Here is a 14050-nt window from a genome sequence, read left to right as displayed (position 1 = left end):
GAGGAAACCCACGCAGACACGGGGAGAACATGCAAACTCCACACAGAGGACGACCCCCAAGGTTGGACTACCCCGGGGCTCGAACCCAGGACCTTCTTCCTGTGAGGCAACTGTGTAACCACCGTGCTGCCATATATATATATATATATATATATATATATATATATATATATATATATATATATATATATATATCCAAACCGCTGATCCTAAAAATAAAAATGTTGGGTTGGCTCAAGCTATGGGTGAGGAACTATTCTGGAACCAGCATTACAGCTAACAGCAAATTAAAAATTATTTACTGTTCATCCTCAGATCGATTTATAGACTAATACTGTTCATATTTTCATCATATCTTTATTAATACTGTGTGCACCTTTACTTGCCTGACCGTTAAGCTGATGATTGCACAAGAACAGGAACAATTTTTAGTAAAGCAATAGTTACATTTTATTGGTATTAAACTAGCATAAAATCCTGGTTTACCAATTAAGGGGACTGCCATCAGTGGAGCACAGGTGCATTCTATCACATTCAACAGTATAAACTGAGAAAACATCAAAAATCAAACAGAAATTATTTTTTTTGATGTCTAACACAACAGGGACAAAGTGCTTGAAATTATGGATTTATGCAAGTTTCAGTTCAATTCACACAAAAAATAGATGTAAATGAGCAATTTTGTCATAAAAATTTAAACTACATTTGCCATGAAAGAAAAAAATTAATTGTTTAAAGTTCAAATTCCCATCATAAGATAGGCAGCAGATTGAACAGGTCCAAAGCCAGCTCTGATGACCAGCCTGTGCTCTAGGATGTGTTGGCCTCCTGATTTATGAGAGCAGTGAGGTCCAGCTTGGTTTTCTCTAGAGCAGCTGCTCGGGCGCGGCGAGACGGACGCGGCACATACACGGTTTCTGGTACGTTTTCTCCATCACTGAAAAGCCCCAACCAAATGGAGTAAAGGAGAAGCAACAGTTAAGATAGAAAAATCCAGGTACAAGAGAGAAGGTAATAAAAAGTTGGTAAACGTTGGTATATTGTCTTGAAAAAGCACCAATTTTGGAAATGAACGAATTTATTTTGATGATTAAAAAACACATGTAACACTGCACTGCAGTCATTACATACATTGAAAATCATCGAGGATGAAAATGCAATAAAGCCCAAAGGCTTATGTCCATTGCAGTCCTCTAATAAGGTTTTCTTATACCATATGAGTACTACCACCAAACATTCACCTCTCTTCTGAAGACTCCGCCTTTCTACTAGACTTTCTAGACCCTTTCGCTGCGTAACATTTCCTTTGACCTGAACACACAAATGCACACAAACACTCAGGTTACCACAAATTGTGATGAGTAGTCGACAACCAAAGCTAGGTGGAAAACTACTGAGTAGCAGTGAACAGTTGCAATATTAGAGGCTCAATATTACCTCTTTTTGGCCTCTTGGCAGATTTTGACGGATCCTCTGTTGCAGTCTCTGTGGGCAAAGATTTGGGGAAAAAGGAAATTCATACTTTTTCCTTGTGCAAAACTGTTGGCCGAACAGACACTGAATAAAATGGAGGGATGTATGTTTTAGTCCATTTACCATTCTGGTAATAGGCAATAATCCTGTTACAGGAAGACAGTTGTAACAGATTACATTCAAATCTGGTGAGACCCCTTGTTCACGGATACTTGAAAAAGTGTGTGAGGTGGAGTATGTTACCGTCTGCATTGACATCCAGTGGCTGCAGTGCACTAGCGCTGAGAAGCTCGGCCTGTTCCTTGGAATCCGACAGCTTACCAATCAACTTCTCCACAGCACGGAGACAAATACGATCCTTCACCACCTGAGGAGAAGAGAAGGACCGATTGAAGTGCGGGGGAATTGAGGAAAAAAAGGGGTTTTAACTGAGGCAACAGGAATAACATAACATTCATCTCAGTATGACACCACCGACTGATTATAAACATGGATTGGCGACAGGTCTGGGTCATTTATATGCAAACACATTTTGGTACTTACTCCAACCCCTCTTTTATTTTAAAGAAAAAAAAATTTAAATAATGAATCAAGTCCACCACTTTGTAAACAGGTGACATAAAAGTTTAAATCATCTGAAATTAAATTTAGTACACGAGTGTCCAAACGAAACCCAATAAGTGATGAGGTGGGTAATTTTTTTTTTAACATTTATTAACAAGTACCATCTACATGTAGTCCATGGGCCAGACGATATTTCGGTACACTTAAGGTGGCAAAACTTACTTATAATTTTTGAAAGGATCCATGTCTGTAGATGATATTTTGGTATGATAACCATTCCTGAGTGGCAGCTGTATCACAGTTATCAGCTCATGAAGTTAACCACCCGCTAAACTAAATTGCATTTTAGACGCTGGTGCATATCCTGGTTTAGCCTCATGGTCAGGACATTTTTCAATGTTCTATAATATTGTCTTTGGTATCATTTTAAAGGGGGCCTTCTTAGCTTTCATTCAAGCCCTGTTGTGGATATTTCTCACAAATATAGGTCACTTGAGCTCTTCAACCCGTCAATAACACACATCTTTCTGCAATTTTCGCCTAAACTATATACTTTCTTTTAGCCCTGTGGCATCTAGGAATATCAGGGACACAAAACACAAAAACTGGAATACTCACAGGACTGTAAAGATTCAGGAAATGTATAATATACCCATACTATTTCATTGTGTGAGGTGATTGTGAACCTTAAATGAGAACTAGACCAAAGCCAGTTAGGTCACAAACTGGTCTCTATACATTTGTTTAAATACACAATCAAAATACATGATAAAAAGGAATACCATAGTGAGGTAATGAACTATTTTAATATTTTAAACAACATTGACATTTACATATACTTAGTCAATGATACATGTAATCCCATATCATTAGTGGGTATATGTAATGGTAATGGGTAGGGTAATGGGTATATGTGAATATGGTTACATTATTGTTATCAAGCTCTGGGTAACCGAGTCCAGAATCAACATCCTGTGCATCAATAGACTACTACCACAGTAATACCATCAGAATCATCACACTGTCATTCATCAAACTGCTCGTTTCTCTCATCATCTGACTCCCCAAGTTCAAAGTCCAGTTCTGGACCATCCTGCTGTTTTTGGTTACTGCAGGTCTGTAACCTGCACATGTCTGTGCATGGAAGTCCATTTGACAGGCACATGCAGCTTGGCATTTTGCATGAATGCACACACTTGCATGTTAGCATTTCCAAGACCACATCTGGTGCAGGTGGGGAGCGCATTCAGTAAATGGCCAGCTTGCCTTCATCGTCTGTCCATCCATACTCAGTAGGGCTTGGCACCACAGGGTTAGCCTGCAGACAGCACTTCCATATTGCTGCCTGATAGTTGGCTCGTTGAACATGCATAAAGAGACAGTCTCTACATGGCGGCAGCTGGCTGGACTCAACCTCTCCCCTTTTGGTGCAGAAGAGCTGGTAACGCAGTTTGTTCACCTCAGCAGTGCTGCTATTAGCAACATACATCCGACAGGTGAACTGCTCAATTTTCTGGAACAGCTCATCACTCACATTCCATGTCTGTCCCAGTTGACTAAAAGTCTCTTGGCAGGAAGTGTGCTTTCTCACTATCTTCAGGGCATTCAGCTTCCCTCGACCAGCGAATGCACTGACAGTGTCGCAGCCTGTGAAGGCATGTAAGCCAATTAGGCTGTCACAGATGCTGTCTCCAAGTGAACTTGCCAGTTTGGTGATGTCGACAAACCGTGTGCGGTTCTGAGTCCCACACTTCTGGTAGATGGGACAGGTGATGTCCTTCTGGAAGCCAAGACAAAGCACCATGACATCAGTGTCCTCAGCTGTGATGATAACTGACTTTGAGCCCGCATTTGCTGCATGCAATGCATGCAGGAGCAGACGGGTGTCAGCTTCTTCATGTGTGGAGTGCAGTTCTGCTGCTTCCTCACACCCATCTTCTGTCAACTTGTAGCAGGTTTCCTCACAGGTCATGTACAACACCTTGCCATGCAGCATAGCTCTGTATCGTGGGAGTTTCCACTCTTCCACCAGAAACTTGATGAGACTGGTCTTGTTGGAGGAACTGCACAGAAATTTTCTCCACTGCTGGACGTGGTGTCCCCCTGCAAGATTCTTGTACTGGAGAGTGATGTCTCCACCCCGGTTCAGTCGTTCAGCATCTTTGATCGAAGTCTGGTGATAGACATCAAAAACAACATCAATCCTCCCACTCTGTGCTCCCTCATGGAGGACCTGGGTCAAGGCTGACTCTGCCACCTGTGCAAAGGTTTTGTTGTTGCCATTCATTTTTTGGACCAGGCTCATCCCATCAATGATGGAAGTAGATGGGATTGGGATGTCTTCTGCAGGAGATACATTCTTTTCAAGCTCTCTGGCAAGTGCAGCCTTGTTTGTTTTTCGTAAGGACCCATCAGCATTTGCCAGTGCCCATGGTAGTGGGCCCAATGGGTAGGCAAGGACATCCTTCAGATTCACCTTCCTGCTTTCAGCCACCAGGATCATGTTACTGAAAAGGTTTCTATCTGCCTTCAGAACCACATCCTGTGCTTTCTTTCCATGAGCTTGTTTTGTGCTGACATTGGAGAATGTTTTCAGACTTTGCTTGGTCATCTTGTCGTGGAATTTCACAGGTGGTGGGTCTGCATCTAACCTTGTTTGCTGGAATGCTTGGTAGGCCTCTTCTCCTTTCTCAAGAGCTCTCAAGAGACCTATGGTCACATCAGGGGGAGCCATGTTGCCAGTGGAGAGGCTAACCAAATCAATCTCATCAGGGGACATAGGATTGAGCCAGTTATTCTCCATAAGGTCCATGAGAGACTGGACATCTGCTTCATCTCTCTTGATCCTTGGACTCTGTAGATCTGGATGAGACCATTTGCACCTGCCTTGACCTGTCAGGTCTCTCAGCTGTCTGAGGTACATGCTTCTATACTCAGCTGTGAGATAATATTTGGTCACAGCTCCTGGCTTCAAGCTGAATCCCTTTGTCCCTCCAGCTGTTTGGGTGTCTTTGTTCACCGTTTCTTCTATAGCTTGGTCAACAGGGATTCGGCCAAAGGGATTGGTGGAGCCCAGTTGGACTGAGAAGCCTCCTTCCATGAATTCTGTGTACACATCTGGGTGTGTGATGGGCAGCTCAGACATCTGGGCGTAGTAGTAGGGGAGGTAGCGTGCATAATTCATCCTGTCATAAGCAAAGCACCATGGGATCATTGCTCGAATGCTAGCCAAGTGTAGCATCCAGTCTCCCTCTCTGGATGCTCGGATGAGCCCCAACAAGATTTCAACCATGTCCAAATAGGACATCCAGAAGTTCGAGAGGCTGCCGTTTCCACCTCTAAGGAACTCACGGTAGACTTCAAATAGATCCATGATGCGTGTACAAGAGCTGTTCTCGAGGACCTCCTTCAAAGCATGTTGTGAGACTTCTTTCCCAAGGCTGTCAATGGTCTTCAGTGTCTCATTCAGCTGAACCATGTCATTCCTGTGAGTTTCTTCCAACCAGGACAGGAAACCATCCAAGGTCAGTCGCATGAGAGCCTCATACAGGAGCTTGTGTAGTCGCACTGCCCTGTTGTACTTGCGGCCATCCATAACACCAGCAATTGAGCCTTCTGCAATCATGCCAGACTCAATGCAGAGGTCTTTGAGTCCAGCATCTTGGAAACGCTTTCCTATTATTGCCAGCAGTGTGCAGATGGTGTGGAATACCCCAAGCCTAACGATGATATCATGGAACTTGTCATGGTGTTTCCATGTGATCTTGACAGCCTTCACATACAGGGCTTGGTCAAAGACACAGACAATCTTCCTCAGGCCTAAGCACTGCATGATGCTCAGTGACTGGTTAAGCACCTCGTTGACAGTAGACATTTGTGTCGCTGGAGCATTGATGGTAGGCAGATAGCCTATCTTGTCGGGGATGACCATGACTCTCCTCGAGTCAGGATGTTGAAGCCTGTCCAGCTGCTGACTGACTGTTCTTGTTGTGACATGCGTGCTAGGACCCAAAGAAGGTTTTTCTCTCTGGCAAGCTTAGTATTGGCTGCAGTGTCGGCATCTGACTTTTTGCTTTGTGGTGGCCCTACCCGTTGTCCAGCATTGTAAGTTGGTAACATTGGTGGGGGTCTATCAATGCTTCTCTTCTTTGTTTTGGGAACAGTGGGCATGGGTTGGACAGGAAGTGGGTTGACTGGCTTTGCTTGCACAGCAATCCCATTGACTCTGTGAGATGTTCCCTCACCACTGACAGTTTCTTCAAGACGGTCGATATTGTCCCAGGCTAAAGTTGTGAATATGCCAGGATGGATGTTAGCTGGAAGGGCAATGCCACTCCCCGATGATGAGAGTTTCTGGAGACACAGGGCAGTGTTGATCTCTTCCATCTGTGAATAGGACACTGTGACCAAGTCGGTTGAGGATGTTTATCAACTCTACATTTCCTGTCAACGATTTGACACTGAATGGCAGAACAATGTGCTTGGAAGGCTTGGTATTTCCACATGTCACTGCATATACTATGTCATGGCCAAATGACTGCAGAAGGCACTGCACTCTCTGGGATGCATGATCAGGATCATTTGAGCCTGTGAGTAGAGAGTACAGGAAGATAATGAGCGACTCTGGAATGGTAGGACATTCTGCTTCTGGTTTGACTTCAGGCGGCCAGGTTTGAGGAACATCTTGACTTTTAATGTCTGCTCTCAATTTGATGGCTGCTTTGGCTATAACATCTTGTGCACTGACACTTTTCAGGGTCTGCAGCTCCCTTTTGAGAGACTGATTTTCTTTGGCAAGTTCCCTCATGGACAAGTTATCGGGATAGAGGAGGAATTTTCCTTTCTCATCAGGGAATATCTGCAAGGCTCCAGCAAACTCACTCTCCAGGTTTCGCCTTATGTGCTTCTTGGTTGATTCCTTGACTTGGGCAATGCTTTGGGAGTTCATTGAAGCTACCAGTCTAGAAGAGAGATCAGTCATTGTCATCACTTGAGGATTGCCAAAAAGCTCCATCCTGATGAAGAGGAACAGCTCATTGTATGCCTTATTCACAGCAGCTTCATACTGGGCTGCAGCATCATCATCTTCATTGCTGGCAACCTCTCCTTTGGAAACCTCTTCTTTGGTGTAAAGTCTATAGCATGACCTGTGGTAGTGCCCTTCAGCTGCTACAAGGTCTCTACTCACAATGGCAAGGATTCTGCTGTCCCTTTTCTTTGTGGCTGCACTCCTGATCTTTGCATCAGCTCGCAGTTCTCGACACTGCACCAGTACTTCTCTCGTATTCTGTCTCTTGGAATATTTGCTGTTTTTCTGACAAAATACGCACTCTGCATCATAAGTCCTAGATGTACTTGGAGCATGTCGAGCTACTCTCTTAGATTGTTTCTCTTCAGCAGAGACACAACTTTTCTTTTCTTTTGCAAGGAGGCCATCAAGAATTTGCTTCATAGTGAAGATACTGCGACACTTTCTGTGGTAGTAGATTGCTGGAATCTGTCCCTCAGGAATGTCTTTTGCCAGTTTCAAAACTGGTGCATGATTTCGTATCTGAGCTGCCCTGAGCAGAGTTCTCCATGAGTCGACACTTTGTAGTGAAACCAGCTTATCTGTATCATCAGAACAGTGGATAATGCACTCCACCCGTGGGCGCTTTGGTATTGGGTAAAAACTTGCTTGTTCACCAGTGGCCATATTCAGTCAGTTTTCACCTGCCACATACAAACAAATACATGTAACTTAGGTGTATGAACACTACTAAAACAAAGTTTACTTTGCTTCACCAGCGTCATATTACCATTATTTATCTTACATAGCCACAAATAGATACATTACCTAGTTGCTATGCAACAGCTGTATTTTGTCCACATGAGGCCGCTAAAATCAACACAAGATGAAAGTTCCTCGTAGCCACTTTAACTAATCATATTAACATATACATTAAAAGAACATGCTAACATTATGGGAAATTAGCTTACAATCTTCTCCAGAGTGACACAAGAAGATAGATACCAGTTTCCTCTATATGTGTTTAGTAGAAAGCTATCTGGCTGCACGTTAGCCTAGCTTAGCACAATGAATGGAAGTACACAGTACTGGTTATCCTTGGTTGTTGGCCAACTAAGAACTGTCCCAGAGTTTAAGCTAGGCTAATCAGTACCAGGGGTGTTGAAATGCTATATTTGTAAAAATCTGGGCAAATACACAATCGTGAGAGGCACAGAAACAGGTTTCCTGAAAGAAAAATGAAATAGCTGCTCATTTGGAAAGGTTATCATGTATTATTTTACTTCTGTTAGTGTACCAAATAAAATGGCACCAGTGAAGTTGTGTCACCTTGGGTGATATCGATATCTGGTCTGACCCATGGACTAACTGGCTTTGGTCTAGTTAGTTTCTTAGTAATAATGCCCTTCTAATTTAAGGTTCACAATCACCACACACAATGAAATAGTATGGGTATATTATACATTTCCTGAATCTTTACAGTCCTGTGAGTATTCCAGTTTTTGTGTTTTGTGTCCCTGATATTCCTAGATGCCACAGGGCTAAAAGAAAGTATATAGTTTAGGCGAACAATGCAGAAAGATGTGTGTTATTGACGGGTTGAAGAGCTCAAGTGACCTCTATATTTGTGAGAAATATCCACAACAGGGCTTGAATGAAAGCTAAGAAGGTCCCCTTTAAAATGATACCAAAGACAATATTATAGAACATTGAAAAATGTCCTGACCATGAGGCTAAAGCAGGATATGCACCAGCGTCTAAAATGCAATTTACTTTAGGGGGTGGTTAACTTCATGAGCTGATAACTGTGATACAGCTGCCACTCAGGAATGGTTATCATACCAAAATATCATCTACAGACATGGATCCTTTCAAAAATTATAAGTAAGTTTTGCCACCTTGAGTGTACCGAAATAGGAAATTTTGGGCTCTGGCCCATGGACTAATGGTTAGATACTACATTCTGAACAGCATGTAATGATCTGCAGTGTGTGTATGCATCCATGCTTTCCCAGTTCCCACCTGTGTGATCTGCTGCAGCAGCATAAGCAGATCTCTCCTGCTGGTTTCATTTGTGCTGAGTTCAAGGTTGCAAAGAGTCTTGGCATAGAGACGCACCTCTGGGGCTGTGGGGTCTTTTATCATCTCTCCACACACACGCACCGCCAGGAAGTCATGGACGCACATGTCCTGAAGACACACACACACACACACACACACACAAAAGTTTGCACAGCTATCCTTATTAGGACATTGCATTGCCTTCCATTCTCTGCGGACAGTCCAACCCAAACCCTAACTTTAACCATAACCAGTTCATGTCTAACCCTAACCCAACCTCAATTCACACCTTACCCCTAACCTTAACCAGGATGTCAGAAATGACATTTTGCCTAACTAGGACTGGGCTTTGGTCCCCACATAAGGACTACTGGTCCCAACAAGGTTAGTGTTTATACCAGAAAAGGGCTTCAAAAGGTAACAAAAACACTCTCGCATGCACACACACACACACACACACGTGAAAAAAGAGCAGAGGCTTTCTTTAGTTTTTAAGGGTTTAAAAAAAACTGACATGCAGGTCAGGTGAATTGGCCAGACTAGATTGTCCCTAGGTGTGAATGTGTGTCAACCCTGTGATGGACTGGCAGCCTGTCCAGGGTGTCTCCCACCTGCTGCCCAATGACTGCTGAGATAGGCTCCAGCATCCCCATGACCCTACGTAAGCTAAGCGGTTTGGATAATGGATGGATGGGGAAAAAAAAAGGTTATGGTGCTATGCAGCTTTTGACAACAAATATAGTGTCCCAAAATCAACACTATATGCCTGTCTTCTAATAAAGATAATTTATAAGGGTCCGCAGTAGTGTAGCAGTCTAAGCATCGGCTTTGTGTCGATGCAGTTGCCCACTGGGGACCGGGGTTTGCGCCCCGGAATCGTCGACGAAGCAGCAATAATTGGCAACGCTGTCTTTTGGGGGGGGGGGGGTCAGCTTGTGTTCGTCACATGAATGCGTTGTCTCTGTGTGTGTTGGAAAAAGCAGTGGTTCGGCCTGGATTCGTCTTGTCACGAAAGTGGGGAGGCATCTCCTTCGAGACTGCTGGCCAGAGAGATGCAGTTGGCGAACACATGTAGTACAAGGGTGGGTGTTTGAACTAAAATAGGGATCGATTGGCCACTAAACTGTGAGAAAAAGGGAAAAATCAGAAATAAATTTAAAGAAAAGAAAAGATAATTTATAAGTAGTAACTTCCTCCTGCTCCTTTTCGAACATATAATATTTGTTGGATTCTCTATTGAGAATTCTTGTTGAATTCTGGTTTTATCTTTATCATTTGTTGTTGTTGGTTTTTTTTATGCTTGGTCATTTTTTCTTTTATTTTGCATGTTCGAAACAAAGACATTTGATTTGAAAGATTGCAACAAATGGGCTCATTTTGCATGGGTGGATGCTCATGTGGGATTTGAATAATAGGGGTTAAAGCAATTTTATAGGTTGTACAATTAAATACAAACTATTCAATCCGTCAAAGCTCTATTTATTTATCATTATCTGGTTAGAGATGACACTTATGGTAATTGCTTTTCCCCCCCAACACATGATGTTGATGGTCACAGGGCTCGCGACCCTAGTATCTGACCCCACTCAAATCTTTTATACAGAATTCCTGCTCAAGATTCAAGGTTCCCAAGTGTAATAATAATGAATTACATTTATATAGTGCTCTAGACACCCAAAGCGCTTCACAGTCAAGGGGGGAAACTCTCATCAAACACCACCAATGTGTACCACCCACCTGGGTGATGCACGGCAGCCATTTTGCATCAGAACGCTCACTACACATCAGCTTGAGGTAGAGAGGGAGGAATCGTTGAGCCAGTCATACTGGGGGGTGATTAGGTGGCCAGCTCGAGAGAACCAGGTTGGGAATTTTTGCCAGGACACTGGGGGACCCCCTACTCTTTGCGATAAGTGCCATTGGATCCTTAATGACCACAGTGATTCAGGACCTTGGTTTAGCGTCTCATCCAAAGGATGGCATCTCCTACAGCATAGTGTCCCTGTGGCGACTCCTAAAGGGAGCAGCCGAAAGTAGTAGTAGTAGCAGCTTAGGACCAGAGGGAAGACTGCCCCCTACTGGCCCACCAACACCACTTCCAGCAGCAATTCAATTTTCCTGGGAGGTCTCCCTTCCAAGTAGGAGCCAAGCCCATACCCGCTTAGCTTCCGTCATTCGGCAGAGCCAGGGTACATGTTGATATGGCTGCTGGTGTACACTGAACCGCTATGAACGTTCTTTCCGGCCAAAAGCAATCAAGTTTTTTTTCGCTCCTAGGTAATGTGAGTTATTTGGCGTAGGGGTTATACAATATGTCTTCACTGCCCCTACACCTTTGGTGTTACAATTTCATTTAGCAGATGCTTTTATCCAAAGCAACATACATGTGAGAGTTAATACAACACAAGCAAGGATCTAGTCAGGGGACAACAACGCAAGTGCCAAAAAACTGGGTTCGAGTCCAACAGGACATAGGTGTAGATGAGTGAATGTGTAGATGTGTGCGAGTCTCTTACTAGATGGCATTTAGTTATGTTGCTCTTACTGAGGCTTGTGTTAGGTCGTCTGTCTAATTAATATGGAACAGAAGTAGTGAAAGTCTGAGGGACGTTTCCCTATGACAACAATAAAGTGTATTAAATGGCATAGAGAAGCATTCCTTACCTCAGTATTGGTTGAGGGCTTGATCAGAGCAGTAGGGCGGGTCAGCTCAACAAGCAAGTCAACCACATTGGTGATGTCCACCTCAGCCAGTGGAGAGGTGGCCGGGGCGTTTGTTAGCGTTCGTATTGTTGGCAGAAAACACTCTTCTACTACTTCCTGGTGGGCCCTAAGTGACACATAGGCACACACATGCACTCTCCTTACCATATGGATATAAATAATACATATTTATTGGAATATGAAATAACAGAGTGCAAAAAAGAAGTCATATCAATCGATTCAAATTTTAACGAAGGTGACCATTCACTTACTAAGGATTATTTACTATAATTTTTTTGTATATAAAACAAGATGAGATAGGAAAACCTCATACTGTCTTCCAATTCCTTAAATGAGATGCCCACAAGTGTGAGTGTGTGTGTGTGTGTGTGAGAGAGACCTGCTTTCACGGGCGTAGAGCTGGAAGAAGACGCCAAGGCAATGTCGCAGGCGGGTGTCATCCTCAGTGACAGGGTTGTACCACAGCAACACCAGGCGGGACAACATCTTGGCACTGGAGATGTGGCCGGTGTACATAAGCTTGGCCAGACCCTCTGCTGTCTCTGTACGCAAGTCAGACACCTGGACATGGAGAGACACAGAAATTGTCACAATATTCTTGACTAACAGGATTTTCACACCTACAGTATACCATTTTGTCCATATTTCTCCAACCATTTGGTTAACTTGGGTTTATTTTTTTCAAAGGTGCGACACACCATGTGACCTCTGGTAAGTATCAAACTAGTCCAAACGTTACTGCTAAAAAGTCACTGCCTCTGTACAGGTCTAATCGCACATTGCAGACCTTTTTTGGTGGGAAAGCAATTTCACTAAGGTCCGAATCAAATTAAAGAAACAAGGACTTGATGCTGTGTACTGTGGGTTCATGAAGGGATGTTTTGATCAATTGAGAACCAAAACTTGATCATCAGAACGACTACAAGAGATTGAGTATTGTTAACACTTTATAACCATCAGGTCCATTTTAGCCCAAGGCTCATGATTATAAAACTTCTCTATCTCTCTGACAATTTCTTTTTTTTTTTTGTAGTGGTTAAAGGACTAAAGGCAAGAAAATCAACCCGCTGTGGATCCAAAATGCTAAATTGCATTGAAACTCCTGTGGTAATTGGCTTATTTTTTTGTTCATATTTAAGTGAAAGGTGCACTTGTTATTAGTCTAGGCATAATGAGCCTGACCGAATATAATAGTGCAAAGTTGTGGGCTCATGTTATATGTGGAAATATTCTTTGTAAACTTTCTCTAGTTCACTGCTATTTGAGTTACGCAGGGTTCATTCTTATAAGTCAAACACAGACCTCACTGTCCAGGAATTCTGACAGCAACATAAGTATGCTCTGTGTTGTGTCCTCTGTTATATCCCCCTTCTCCTCAGCTACTGATGCTTCCCCTTCCTGTCTGTCAGGTGATTGGGAAGGCAGAGCTGTCTGAGAGGCAGGTTTTTCAGAGAGCAGCTGGAAGCCAAATAGCAGCAATAGGTCGATGATGGCCTGCAGAGCACTAATGCGGATCTTGAAGTCGTCCAACTGGGCAATCTACACAAGCATGCACATAAGGGGGGGTTAGTACATGTCTACATTTACATGGGGCAGATTTATAAATAATACTAGTGTATGTCAGGGTGTGTGATTGCTTGGTGTTACCTGCAGCAGCAGCACGATGTGTGTTTTGGCCAGCTCTTTGCTGTGCAGAGTGCTGGTCCCCAGACACACCACTGCCATGTTGCGCACAGCGGGATGAGCATTGGCTATACTGGGCAGGATCTGACAGAGACAGAGAGACGAATACTGTCTTTTAAATACATTGACATGACAAATACAGTTACATTAGAATTTAAAAAGTTAACAAATATGAACATGAACCAAAAAAAAAGAAAGAAGAGAAATGTGGGCTGTGAACATTACTGTAGAACTTATGTTGTAATACAGTTAAGTGAAAGTGAAAATGACATGGATGGATTATTGATGTCAAATTACCAGTGAGGACATTAAGGCACTTATTGTTGGACCTATACGAGTCTTAATGTTCATCCACTTCAGCAGTTCAGCACACATTGTCAGACATCTTAAAAGGGTCTCTGGGTCATTCTGAAATGCAGCACACACACACATATGCACAAAAAAAAAAACAAAAAAAAAAAAAATCAAGGTTATTTTCTAGGTCCTTACAAATTCACAAGGGAGAATCATGATTAACTATTTAGGTCAAGTCTTAAT

At 43.1% G+C, this 14050-nt stretch overlaps 1 protein-coding gene across 1 annotated transcript in view; it reads right to left on the bottom strand.

The window, feature by feature from the left end:
• Positions 1 to 228: 228 nt before the first annotated feature.
• ncapg (non-SMC condensin I complex, subunit G) overlaps positions 229 to 14050 on the bottom strand; it is a 28289-nt gene continuing 14467 nt past the window's right edge. Inside the window, exons 12-21 of the mRNA XM_056280645.1 lie at positions 13811 to 13921; positions 13478 to 13597; positions 13133 to 13369; positions 12210 to 12391; positions 11771 to 11936; positions 9068 to 9235; positions 1717 to 1840; positions 1438 to 1485; positions 1242 to 1311; positions 229 to 937 (exon numbers count right to left, since the gene is read on the bottom strand). Coding sequence (XP_056136620.1) covers positions 811 to 937; positions 1242 to 1311; positions 1438 to 1485; positions 1717 to 1840; positions 9068 to 9235; positions 11771 to 11936; positions 12210 to 12391; positions 13133 to 13369; positions 13478 to 13597; positions 13811 to 13921 — 1353 coding nt within the window. The 3' untranslated portion in view covers positions 229 to 810. The remainder of the gene's footprint in view (positions 938 to 1241; positions 1312 to 1437; positions 1486 to 1716; positions 1841 to 9067; positions 9236 to 11770; positions 11937 to 12209; positions 12392 to 13132; positions 13370 to 13477; positions 13598 to 13810; positions 13922 to 14050) is intronic.

This window comes from Lampris incognitus, chromosome 5 (genome assembly GCF_029633865.1).
Source record: "Lampris incognitus isolate fLamInc1 chromosome 5, fLamInc1.hap2, whole genome shotgun sequence".
Lineage (NCBI taxonomy): Eukaryota > Metazoa > Chordata > Actinopteri > Lampriformes > Lampridae > Lampris > Lampris incognitus.
This window is presented reverse-complemented; position numbering and strand designations above follow the sequence as displayed.